This window comes from Sapajus apella, unplaced genomic scaffold, assembly GCF_009761245.1.
Source record: "Sapajus apella isolate SASKATOON/1434 unplaced genomic scaffold, GSC_monkey_1.0 scaffold47, whole genome shotgun sequence".
NCBI lineage: Eukaryota > Metazoa > Chordata > Mammalia > Primates > Cebidae > Sapajus > Sapajus apella.
The window spans coordinates 6615687-6629580 of record NW_022436987.1 but is presented as its reverse complement, the minus strand read 5'-3'; the positions used below and the strand labels follow the sequence as shown (position 1 = coordinate 6629580).

Sequence of the window (13894 nt, the reverse complement as noted above, 5' to 3'; positions counted from 1 at the left end):
CCCTGAGGAAGGGCTGAAGAATGAACACCATGTTGTGTGTGCACATTCACATGCATCTCTTATTTTTGCCCCGACTGTCTCAACTCCCAGAACCCAGCTCACTGTTTAATGACATATAAGTGTTTTTCCTTCAGAGGAGGCTGGTCTCCCCTCAGCACCTTTATGCAAGGCAAAAGCTGGTGCTGGTTGGTTCTATAGTGTTCAAAGGACTTGGGCTGATTATAGAAATGCAATCTGTCTCAGCAGAATACTTGTTTCTCTAGAGTTAATGCATTTGCTCTCTCTGTTCCTCTCTCTTTGGTGTGGCTATCTGTTCTCTGATGTTCAGCTGCAGAATTCTCTGAAGACTGACTTGTGTCTTGACCAGGGGCCAGATACAGAGAATGTTCCTATCATGTACATCTGCCATGGGATGACACCTCAGGTGAGTCCTCTAAGAGATTCCTGTGCCAGGAGTGTGCATGTGAGTGCCTGGCATGGGAAAGGAGCGCTAGGCTTTGTCATAGCAGGTCTGGAACCAGGGGCCTCTGGGGCTTTTCATCAAGGCACATCCTCATGAGCTGAAGAGGATGGGTCATACCTGCCTTGCCTGGAAGGAGGCTGGGGGAGTGGATGCTAGGACACCAGGATCCTCCAGGATGGGGAGCAGGAAAGGGGTTACATTTCTAAAGAGAAACACCTGCCTCCTTTGGGGAAGCTATGAGTACACATCACAGTTCTGGCTCTGACAACCAGGCTTCTCCCTAGCAATAGTGGGAGGTTCTCCCAACCTCCCTGAAATGTCAGAGTCCCTTCAGAGTGCCATGGCATGGTCTTCAGCTCTGCCCTTTAGTGGATCATAGCTAGGACCAAAATGTATAGCCATGGGCCTCTTTTCTAGCTCTTCTTCTGACCTTCTTCTGGTGGAAAATGAAGGGAAGCCACAGGGAAAATAAGTTATTCTTACAAATTCCCCATTCATAGTCTAAGCTTCAGATACTCAAAGAGGATGCCAAGACACAGGCAAGAGACATGGTTCATTGAACAAAGTACAGCAGACAACCCTTGACCAAGAATGCCATAGACTGACCTGTTCTGAATTGATAACATTCCCAGAGTTTACTTATCTCCAGAAGCACATAATGATTTGAAAAGATATTTTCACATATAAGATAGGCATATATGTGCAATTGCAATTAAGAGTGTTTAAAAGAGCTGTTGACTACCGAAACACACATCTGAAGGACATCATGACCTGTATGTCACTCTGTGAATGATGTGCCCACCCAGGTATTGTCCTTTGTGACCTCTACCAACTTGTTCTTTTTGTGGACTGAGTTGCTGTGACATTACTGGCTGGTTAATTGCAGGCCAGCAAAGCAGGCTATGCCCACAGGACCCAGTATGGCAACACGTTCTTCATTGTTACAATGGTGAGAACTTTTTTTTTTTTTTGAGACAGAGTCTTGCTGTGTCTCCAGGTGCCAGGCTGGAGTGCAGTGGCACTATCTCGGCTCTCTGCAACTTCCGCCTCCCAGGTTCAAGCAATTCTTCTGCCTCAGCCTCCTGAGTAGCTGGGACTACAGGCGCATGCCACCATGCCCAGCTAATTTTTGTATTTTTAGTAAAGACAGGGCTTCACCATGTTAGCCAGGATGGTCTCTATCTCATGACCTCATGATCCACCTGCCTCAGCCTCCCGAAGTGCTTGGATTACAGGTGTGAGCCACCGTGTCCAGCCATTTCATTTCTTTTTATGGCTGATTAGTATACCATGATGAATATATATCACATTTTCTTTATCCACTCATTGGTTGATGGGCACTTAGGTTGGCTTCATATTTTCACCATTGTGAATTGGGCTGCTATAAACATGTGCCTGTATGTATCTTTTTCATATAATGATTTCTTTTCCTTTGGGAAGATACCTAGTAGTGGGATTGCTGGATCAAATGGTAGTTCTACTTTTAATTCTTGAAGGAATATCCATACTGTTTTGTGTAGTGGTTGTACTAAATTACATCCCCACCAACAGTGTAAAAGTGTTCTATACAGCAAAAGAAATAATCACTAAACAGACAACCCACAGTGTGAGAGAAAATATTCACAAACTATGCATCCAACAAAGGACAAATATCCAGAATCTATAAGGAACTCAACAAGTCAACAAGAAAAAAAAAAACATAATCTCATCAAAAAGTGGGCAAAGGACAAGAATAGACAATTCTCAAACGAAGATATACAAACAGCTAACAAACACATGAAAAAATGCTATAAATCACTAATTATCAGGGAAATACAAATTAAAACAACAATGAGATACCATCTTACTCCTGCAAGAATGGCCATAATTAAAAAGTCAAAAACCGGTAGATGTTGGCATGGATGTGGTGAAAAGGGAACACTTCCATCATTACATTTCTGAGATATATCCCTGCTATTACATGTAGTGGTAATCTGTTTATTTTTATTACTATTATTCCAAAACAACTGTTTTATATGCCATAATTCATGATCTGTTCAACTGTTGATGGACCCTTGGACTATGGCCAGTTTGGAAGTATCATGAATACTGCTGCTATGAACAGACTTGCACCTGTCATTTGGTGTACATATATGCTCACTTCTTTTAGATTTATGCCCAGGAACAGACTTGCTGAGTCATAGGGTTGACATATTTTTACTTTCAGTAGACGTTGCCTGTATTAGTCTCCTCAGGTTGCCAAAACAAAGGATCACAGGCCTTAAACCAATAACTTATTTTCTCACAGTTCTGGAGGTGTGGAAGCCCAGGATCAGAGTGCTGGCCAATTCAGTTTCTGGTGAGGGCTCCCTTCTTGTCTTGAAGATGGCCACCTTCTTGCTTTGCCCTCACATGGGAGAGACAGACAGCACATAACAGTGAGCTCTCTGGTATCTATTCTTATAAGGATGCTAATCCTATCATGTCAAGACTGTATCCATGTGACCTCACTTAATCTTAACTTAAAAATTTGAAGAATTCTCAGCCTATCCATGTTGCAAAAAACTGGGAAAGCTCTTTCTGAAATAAATGCTAAAGAGAACATGAGTTTGACTCAGGTGGACTTTGCCAGCCATCTTAACAGAAACCCAAAATAGAGATGAAATTACACCTGTAGAGAGACTGCCAGTTTGAACTAAAGGGGACAGAGAAAGTGGGATAGAATGAAATAATGCCATTGGACTTGGAGTCTGTCAGCCCGTATGGACCATAAAGCTATTTGAATGTGCTCTATTTTTCAAGAAAAGGAAGAATGATACAGAAGGCATTTTTAGGGATCATCAGGGCTGCCACTTGCACCACAAGGCCAGGAGAAGGGCTGGTGCCCTGTCTAGCCTAAGGGCCAGGACCACCACCACACAGCCATGGTGGTGACGCTGGCATCCCAGTGGGCCTGGAGGGCAGAAAATTGAGCCAAAGAGGGTTATTCTTGGGCCTTAAGACCTTATGGAATTTGACTTGCTAAGATTTTGAACTTGTTTGGGACTCATCACTCTTATCTTCATTCTGATTTCTCCTGGAATGAGAATATCTATTCCGTATCTTTCCCACAGTTGTTTTGGAACCACATGACTTATCTAATCCCACAGGCTCACCTTTGGAGAGGAATTTTGCCTTGGTATGAAATGTACTTGGAGTCTTACTTACCTGATGTAGATGATACTTAGATGAGACTTTGGACCTTAGAGTTGATGCTAGAATGAGTTAAGATCTTCGGGGCTTTTGGGACAGAATGATGTATTTTGCATGCCTTAAAAACATGCATTTGGGGAAGATAGGGGCAGAATGTTATGGACTGCATTGTTCCCCTCCCCAAAATTCATATGTTGAAACCCTGACCCTGGTAGTATTTCAAGTGAGGAAGTAATTAAGGTCAAGTTAGGTCATAAGGGTGGTGCCCTAATCTGATAGAATTAGTGTCCTTACAAGAGTAGACACCAAAGAGCATGATCACTAGCTTTCTTTTCTCTCTGCCATGAAAGACACAGTGATACAGCAGCTGTCTGCAAGCCACGAAGTGGCTCCTTAGCGGAAACTAAATTGGCCAGCATCTTGATCTTGAACTTCCCAGCCTCCAGAACTGTGAGAAAATAAATTTATTATTCATGCTACCCAGTCTATGGTATTCTGTGACAGCCTGGGTCAACTACTACACTGCCAAACAGTTTTGCAAAGTTGTACCAATTTTTACTCCTCTCAGCTTTACATTAGAATTCTAGTTGTTCTTCATCCTTGCCAACATTTGGTATTATCCATATTTTTAATTATAGCCATTGTAGTGGGTGTATAGTACTCTGTGGTTTTAATTTGCAGTTCTGATTATTAATGAAGTTGGGCACCTGGGTTTTCAGCATAAAATATCTTCATGTTATTCTTGAATGTGGGCCAAGGTAGCCAGGTCACAAGTCGTTGGTGTTTTTGTAAATTTGCACTCTGTTTCCTGATACTTATGATCTTATCTGGACCACTGGAAAAATGTTGAATGTTTTCTCTATGTGATGGTGGGTGTTAGCCTGAGCAGAGGCTGCCGTAGATCACACAATATAGGACAGTCTCTGCTACAGTTATAGTGCAGATTTTGGAGCCAGATTGCCTGAATCTAAATACCAGCTTTGAACCTTTCAAGCTATAAAATCTTGGCAAGGTTTTAAAATCTGGGTCTATTTTTTAAAATTTGTCAAATGTGGATTAATAATGGTAGATACACCAAAAAGGTTGTTGTGAGGATTTAACACATGTAAAACATTTAAAACAATGCCTGGTGTATAGTAAGTACCCAATAAATGTTATCTATTAGTATTGCTATAAGGATAGTGTTATCATTATTACTCCACTTTGACCCTGATTCCTGTTCAGTGTAAATACCCTCAGGGTTCTAGCTGCAACCAACCCTGAACTGACTTTCCTTGACTCCAGGGTGCCCTATGCCATGGGGGCCTGCCCTAGTCAAAACCTACCTACAGACCAGGCGTGGTGGCTCACGCCTGTAATCCCAGCACTTTGAGAGGCCGAGGCAGGTGAATCACCTGAGGTCAGGAGTTTGAGACCAGCCTGGCTAACATGGCAAAACCCCGACTCTACTAAAAATACGAAAAAAATTAGCAAGGTGTGGTGGCACATGCCATAATTCTAGCTACTCGGAAGGCTGAGGCTGGAGAATCACTTGAACCCAGGAGGCAGAGGGTGCAGTGAACTGAAATCACTCCACTGCACTCCAGCCTGTGCAACAGAGTGAGACCCTGTCTCAAGAAAGAAAACAAACAAACAAACAAACAAAAACCTACTCATAGACAATTGGAGCATCACTGAGTTACTATGGCAGCACAAATATAAGGGAGTCAGGGAAAGGGCGGTGAAGTGGGCATCGGGATGCCTGAGTTCAAGGGTTTGTCTTGCCACAAAATTGCAACATCAACTTAATATTCTCTGGGCCTTTATTTTGTTTTACTATTTTATTAAGGTAGAATTTTATACTAAAGTACACAATTCTTAAGTGCACAGTTCCTAACTTTGTATACACTGTATGGTCACCATTAAGTTCAACCCCATCATCCCAGAAGGCTTCCTCATTTGTCCTCTTGTTCAATACCTCCACCCAAAGGTAATGATTGTTCTGACCGCTTTCACCATTGATTAGTTTAATCTGGACCTGTATTCCTGTATACAGATGATGAAGCTGAGCTGGGCTTCTGTAGGCCCAACACTCCCAGCTCTGACAATATGCTTATCTCTAATTCCTTTGTTCTGAAATTGAGTTGGCCTGGGAAACTGTGAATTTGTGCTTGCCAGAAATGCTGAGAGCTGCCTTTGTAAGTAAACTTCTTGATAGGAAGCTGCAGCAAGTCTCAAAGACTTGGGTCTCCCTTTCCCATTTCCCAAAGCTGCAGAACCCTCATGCAACTGAGCGGTACAGGGAGCACTTGGTGTTCAGCTGACCTTTCCTGCCAGGCAGTGCTCAGATGCACAGCTGGCAGTGCTGTGTAGGGAGGTTTGGGACCAGCCTCAGATTACACACATGTCCCAGAACAGGAAGATGTAGGAGTGCTGCTGTGACAGGACTCTGTTGAGGCTGGCCTGCCCTGTGAGCTGGAAGAGCTGGAAAGGACCAGGTTATCCTGGGGATGGTCTGTGTATTCCCAACCTGAGCTCCTACGTCCACCATGATGAATAAAGGGGCAGAGGATGAGTCAGGGGTGAGGGGCTTCTCCCTGCAAGGCTTCCCAAAGGCATCTTCCAGCACTCAAGAAGTTCACTACTCATGGAAGAGATAAGAAATGGAGTACTCAAGGATGTGTTACCTGAGGATGAAGTCAGGGTACATCTCAGAAGGAGACTGTGGACAGGTGAGGGCCCCAAAGATCCTCTGAATCCTGCAGACTTGATCCAAATCAAACATTCAGCATGCATTTCTGGGGATGTCACCCCCTCCTATTGGCAGCTCTCAGCAAAATGTCTCTTGTTACCATGACCACATAGGACAAGGAGAGCTTCAGGAAGGTCATATATGCACGGATGGAGCTGTCACATGCCATTGTGCAGGTTGTGCACTGCACAACTGCAGTAGATGGAGGTGGCACTTTACATTGTTACCTGGGGAATAGAGACCAGCCCAGGGTAATGATGTTTCTGACCTCTCCTATGAAACCTTACATATTCCTCCCTAAGCGTCACACTTGACAGGAAGCCCAAAAATGCTGAAAGACAAATTCTGAGGCAGTATATAGTGATTAAGAACCCACTATGTGGGTTCAAATCCCAGCCATGTCACTTACCAAGTCCCTTAGGTGAATGTCTCCTCATGCCTCAATTTCATTGCCTATTGTGAAATTGGCTGGTGGCTGGTGGTCCCTTGGCTGAAGAGAGCCAAGACAGCATAAGAGAGAATATAGTAGTACCCACTTTGGGGAGTTGTTATAAGGATTAAATAAATTAATGCACATAAAGCGTTTAGACAACAAAACCTGGTGTATAGTCATTTCTTACTAGATGTTGGCTGTTATTATTATTACCAGATTGGTAAAGACACTCAAGATTGTGTCCTGGAGTTAATAGAGTAGGAGTTGTTTTGCTTAAGAAAAGGATAGATTTAAGGGGGACATTAAAACTCCTTCCAAAGTATAAAGACACAGATTTTTGGCTGAGTATGAGGAAACTCTTCCTAGTCATTGGCTCGGGTTATTTTGACCTCTCCATCATCAGCATTGAGCCATGTTTGGCAGGCTCCAGGGACATTCTGAAGGGTTTTTATATCATGTAGGCTCTTAAGCTAAGAAATTCCTAAGGGCACTTGCACCCTGAAATTCTATGACTTTCTAATTCATTACCTTGTCCAAATCAAGGTAATGGCTTGTAGCAGCATAACTCCACCCTTCACATGACATTCTCTATGTGTTTGTCTGTGTCCAAATTGCTCCTTTTTTATGAACAGCATTCATGTGCCAGATACTGTTCTTGGCCCTGGGAAACCGTGATGAGCCAGAAAAGAGTGACTTCCCTTATGAAGCTACATAGTGCTAGAAACAGACTATTCTCTCTTTTTTAATCTTCAAATCTTCACCACAGCCAAGATTTGAATTTGTTTCTCTCTTGAGCATTGTATATGGGGCAACATTTGAGCTTCATGACTTGGATTTCAGCCAGCAATGGCCAAGAATGGTGAAAATGGAAGAAGGACAAGAAGACAGGACTGCAGGCTGGCCCCGTTCATCTTGCTGACTTTGTAAGATGGTTAAGCAGGTACTGAGTGCATTTGAGGAACTGAATATCTGTAGGCATTTTCTAAAGGAAAACATTACAATAAGATGGAGAGATTAAATGCAAAAGTGGTTCATGTCCTATGGGGAAATAAAATTATAGCCTTTCATGTGATCTTTTCTACATAGACAGAAATCTAGGAGTTAGCATACAACTTCATAGTGTCTGGGTGCAAATCAAAAGGTAAATAGCGAAATCAAACATGAGTACATTTTCCTGGAAAATTACATGCTCTTGGGTGGGCTCGTTAATGTCCCAGGATAAAATAAAAGGTCAGGCCACCACCCATCTCCTTTTTTGCCTTATTTCTAGGTTTCAGATTTTTTCTTACTGTTTTCACAAAGTTTGTTAAAGGTCGAGGGACACTCCAGGCCACTAGTGATTCAGTAACTGTTATGGGTCACAGTCTGACCATGTGACCTTTTCCCCTGCAGAAGTTTCCCGGGGCCGCCATAACAGTACCATAAGCTGCATGGCTTAAACAACAGAAAATTATTGTCTCACAATTCTGGAGCCTAGAAGTCTGAGACTGGTTTCAGCAGGGCCAGGATCCCTCTGAAGGTCTAGGAAAGATTCTACTCCAGGCTCTTCCCGAACTTCTGCTGATCCCTTGGCTTGTAGCCGCTTAACAGCACCTTTCACATGGCATTATCAGTGTGTGTATCTATGGCCAAATTGCCCCTTTTTATAAGGACATGACTCATGTTGGATTAAGGGCCCATTCTACTTTTATGCGACCTCATACAAACTTAATTATATCTTTGATGACTCTATTTCCAAATAAGATCACATTCTGAGGTACTGGGGATTAGGACTTCGACATACAAATTTTGGGGTGACACAATCCAACCCAGTCCACCTCCAAACGGAAAGAGTGGGACTGGAAATCTGACTCTGACTTTTTCGGCCAAAAAGTCTTTCCCATCACTTCCTCTCTCATTTCATTGGCCAGACCTGGTAACATGGTCCTGCCTGACTGCAGAGGGATAGCAAGTTGTGGTTTTCTGTGTGTCCAGGAGGTCTGTCTTTGTCACAAGAACTTAAATATTTTCTAAGTCAATGTCACCTCTGACAAAAAAAAAAAATAAGAAAATGGCATCTGGAATGTGAATTCACTTGCCCAATGTCACACTACAAGTTACTGGCAAAGATGGACTAGGAAGGATGCCAGTATTTTGACTTCCAGTTTCTCCTTCATTGTTTCATTTATTCAGTCATTAAACATACGATAGTTTGTCTTTTATGAAGTCCTCATATTTTGGAAAGTTTCATTTTCCTTGAAGAAGTTTGATCTGTCAACAACGAAAAAATTGAACAGTGGAATCTAAAGAGTTTCGGCATAGCAAAAGAAACTATTAACAGAGTAAACAGACAACCTACAGAATGGGAGAAAATATTCACAAACTATGCATCTGACAAAGGTCCGCTATTCAGAATTTATAAGGAACTTAACTCAACAACCAAAAACAAATACCCCATTAAGAAAGGGCAAAGGACATGAACAGACACTCTAAAAAGAAGGCATACAAGCAGCCAACAAACAATGTAAAAATGCTCATCATTACTAATCATCAGAGAAATGCAAATCAAAACCATCATGAGATACCATCTCACACCGGTCATAATGGCTGATACTAAAAAGCGATAGTTTTGTAGTTTTGTAGAGCAACTTATAGTGTGAACTGGTGGGGCCAAGAACATTAGAGACCCAAAGACAGCTTGGGCTGGACAAAGGGACAGGTTTCACATCTGTGCTTAAACCTTTTGAGAGATTGTGCTTCAATGCTGTTTAAAAAGTTCACTCTGTTATGATATTCCCAGGTCTCAGAGAAGGCATTGGATAGGAGAAAGCGGAGTGTAACTAATCAAATTAGTGAGGTGAAGCTGCTGAGAAGCATGTAATTGGTTAATGCGTAAACGTAACCATTTTATTTAAATTAGCAGTAAATTTCAAGCAATCCTCAAAATAACTGAGAATATTAGCCCTGATTAGTCTAACAGCCTGGAAAATTTTTTCTGATGGGAGACACAATAGTGGGGTCTCCCCACCAGGTCTTTATTCAATCAGTCATTCATTTGTTCATTCAACAAACATGTGTTGAATATTATTTTATGCCAAGCATTGTAAGACAGAAAGGCAGCTTTGCCCAGATCCCTGCCCTGGAGGAGTTCTTGTCTGGAGAGGGAGGCAGGCACTTAGATGATCACAGTTTATACAATGAAATCTTACAACCTACTGCTCTGTACTACTGTCCCACTAGCCCACAAAAAGAGAAAGCAGGGATAAGATCAGGTCTGGGGATTTCTCCCATTCTTTCTGCCTAAATTTACTAGACTATAAAAGACATGGGGGTTTCAGGGGAGTGCTTTTTTATGGGAAGGTGAATTCTTGGTTATAGGAGGAGAAAGATGAAAGGGACTATAATTCCCTCTGACATTTTTGAAATACTAAAGCTGCCACATTTAAGCTTCAGGAAGTGCTTTGACTCAAGGTTTAAAGATTAGAGCTGAGATGAAAGAAGTCCTCTGTTTTAACCTGGAGATGAATTCCTCGAAGCCATCACCTCCCCCCCTGTGTGGCATTGGCCTCAGCATCTGCAGGGGCATTAAAGACCTCTCATGGATTGTGCTTGCACCCCCAGACCTTTCACATCACATCTCAGAGACAATTGCAAAAGTTTTCCTTTGTGGGCCAAGAATTTAAATGTCTAGCCACTTGGCCTTTGGCAGATTTCCCCAGTTCTCTATGATTTTTGTCTATAAGTGAAAAAGAATACCAGGCACTGAGTGACTTTGTGGTTTTGAAAAACTCCTGAGTTTATTTCTTGGCTCTCCTGTCATTAAGTTGTGCCCTCCATGACTCCGTGGGGTGTGGTTGCGTTGCTCAGGTGCACGCTGGTGAATGGTATTGGGGAGTCCCGACAGGGTAATGTGTGGGGGAGCCTCACACACTCCTGCAGCTTTGTCTGGTCACCTCCAGCTCTGCGTTATTTAGAGACTAATCCAGATAGGGTTAATTGGATTTCTGTACTTATTGTCCTCTAAGCTGTCACCTCTCATGATTCCAGGGGCCACTGTTCATGGCAGTACAGAGTGATGTGGGGGCTGGCCCTGTGAGGCTCCCTCTGGCCAGCCACGCTCAGCTTCTGCTTGCCACACATTTAGTTTCTTGGTGCAGGGTAGTGGTTTTTTGGTTTTGTTTTTGTTTTTTAAATTTTTATTGCATTTTAGGTTTGGGGGTACATGTGAGGAACATACAAGATTGTTATATAGGCACACACATGGTGGTGTGATTTGCTGCCTTCCTCCCCATCACCTATATCTGGCAATTCTACCCTTGCTATCTCTCCCCAATTCCTCACCCTCCGCTGTCCCTCCCCTATTTTCTCCCAACAGGCCCCAATGTGTGATGCTTCCCTCCCTGTGTCCATGTGTTCTTATTGTTCAACACCCGCCTATGAGTGAGAACATGCGGTGTTTGATTTTCTGTTCTTGTGTCAGTTTGCTGAGAATGTTGGTTTCCAGGTTCATCCATGTCCCTACGAAGGACTTGAACTCATAGTTTTTGATGGCTGCATAATATTCCATGGTGTATATGTGCCACATTTTCCCTGTCCAGTCTATCATCGATGAGCTTTTGGGTTGGTTCCAGGTCTTTACTATTGTAAACAGTGCTGCAGTGAACATTTGTGTGCATGTGTCCTTATAGTAGAACAATTTATAATCCTTTGGATATAAACCCAGTAATGGGATTGCTGGGTCAAATGGAATTTCTATGTCTAGTTCCTTGAGGAATCGCCACACTGTCTTCCACAATGGTTGAACTAATTTACACTCCCACCAACAGTGTAAAAGTGTTCCTATTTCTCCTCATCCTCTCCAGCATCTATTGTCTCCAGATTTTTTAATGATCGCCATTCTAACCGGCGTGAGATGGTATCCCAGTGTAGTTTTGATTTGCATTTCTCTAATGACCAGTGATGATGAGCATTTTTTCATATGTTTGTTGGCCTCATGTATGTCATTTTTGTAAAGTGTCTGTTCATATCCTTTGCCCACTTTTGAATGGGCTTATTTGTTTTTTTCTTGTAAATCTGTTTTAGTTCTTTGTAGATTCCGGATATCAGCCCTTTTTCAGATAGGTAGACTGTAAAAACTTTTTCCCATTCTGTGGGTTGCTGATTCACTCTAATGACTGTTTCTTTTGCTGTGCAGAAGCTGTGGAGTTTGATTAGGTCCCATTTGTCTATTTTGGCTTTTGTTGCCAATTCTTTTGGTGTTTTGGTCATGAAGTCCTTGCCTACGCCTATGTCCTGAATGGTTTTGCCTAGATTTTCTTCTAGGGTTTTTATGGTGTTAGGTCTTATGTTTAAGTCTTTAATCCATCTGGAGTTAATTTTAGTGTAAGGTATCAGGAAGTGGTCCAGTTTCTGCTTTCTGCACATGGCTAGCCAGTTTTCCCAACACCATTTATTAAACAGGGAATCCTTTCCCCATTGCTTGTTTTTGTCAGGTTTGTCAAAGATCAGATGGTTATAGATGTTGTGTTGCCTCCAAGGCCTCAGTTCTGTTCCATTGGTCTATATCTCTGTTTTGGTACCAGTACCATGCTGTTTTGATTACTGTAGCCTTGTAGTATAGTTTGAAGTCTGGTAGTGTGATGCCTCCTGCTTTGTTCTTTTTGCTTAGAATTGACTTGGCTATGCAGGCTCTCTTTTGGTTCCATATGAAGTTTAAGGTGGTTTTTTCCAGTTCTGTGAGAAGGTCATTGGTAGCTTGATGGGGATAGCGTTGAATCTGTAAATTACTTTGGGCAGTATGGCCATTTTCACAATATTGATTCTTCCTAACTATGAACATGGAATGTTTCTCCAGCTGTTTATGTCCTCTCTTATTTCATTGAGCAGTGGTTTGTAGTTCTCCTTGAACAGGTCCTTTATGGTCCTTGTTAGTTGTATTCCTAGGTATTTTATTCTCTTTGTAGCAATTGTGAATGGCAGTTCGTTCTTGATTTGGCTCTCTTTAAGTCTGTTATTGGTGTATAGGAATGCTTGTGATTTTTGCACATTGATTTTGTATCCTGAGACTTTGCTGAAGTTCCTTATCAGTTTCAGGAGATTTTGGGCTGAGATGATGGGGTCTTCTAGATACACAATCATGTCATCTGCAAATAGAGACAATTTGACTTCCTCCTTTCCTATTTGAATACCCTTTGTTTCTTTTTCTTGCCTGATTGCTCTGGCTAGAACTTCCAACACTATATTGAATAGGAGTGTTGAGAGAGGGCATCCTTGTCTAATGCCAGATTTCAAAGGGAATGCTTCCAGTTTTTGCCCATTCAGTATGATATTGGCTGTTGGTTTCTTGTAAATAGCTTTTATTATTTTGAGATGTGTTCTGTCAATACCTAGTTTATTGAGGGTTTTTAGCATAAAGGGCTGTTGAATTTTGTCAAAGGCCTTCTCTGCATCAATTGAGATAATCACATGTTTTTTGTCTTTGGTTCTGTTTATGTGGTGAATTATGTTTATAGACATGCATATGTTGAATCAGCCTTGCATCCCCGGGATGAAGCCTACTTGATCATGGTGGATAAGCTTTTTGATGTGCTGTTGCAATCGCCTTGCCAGTATCTTACTGAAGATTTTTGCATATATGTTCATCATGGATATTGGTCTGAAGTTTTCTTTTCTTGCTGAGCCTCTGCCAGGTTTTGGTATCAGGATGATTTTGGTCTCATAAAATGATTTGGGAAGGATTCCCTCTTTTCGGATTGTTTGGAATAGTTTCAGAAGGAATGGTACCAGCTCCTCTTTGTATGTCTGGTAGAATTCGGCTGTGAAACCATCTGGACCTGGGCTTTTTTTGGGTGGTAAGCTCTTAATTGCTGCCTCAACTTCAGACCTTGTTATTGGTCTATTCAGGGTTTTGACTTCTTCCTGGTTTAGGCTTGGGAGGATGCCAGTGTCCAGGAATTTATCCATTTCTCCCAGGTTTACTAGTTTATGTGCATAGAGTTGTTTGTAATAATCTCTGATGATGGTTTATATTTCTGTGGATGTGGTGATATCCACTTTATTGTTTTATATCGAATCTATTTGATTATTCGCTCTCTCTCTCTTTTTTTTTTTTTTTTTT

General features: G+C 42.0%; 1 protein-coding gene across 2 annotated transcripts in view; it reads left to right on the top strand.

Annotated features, from left to right (window-relative positions):
• The window catches only part of GALNT18 (polypeptide N-acetylgalactosaminyltransferase 18), a 364052-nt gene that overhangs the window by 297344 nt on the left and 52814 nt on the right, over positions 1-13894 (top strand). For both annotated transcript variants that reach the window (XM_032240753.1, XM_032240752.1), the window contains one exon: positions 329-424. In XM_032240753.1, the coding sequence (XP_032096644.1) occupies positions 329-424 (96 nt within the window). The remainder of the gene's footprint in view (positions 1-328; positions 425-13894) is intronic.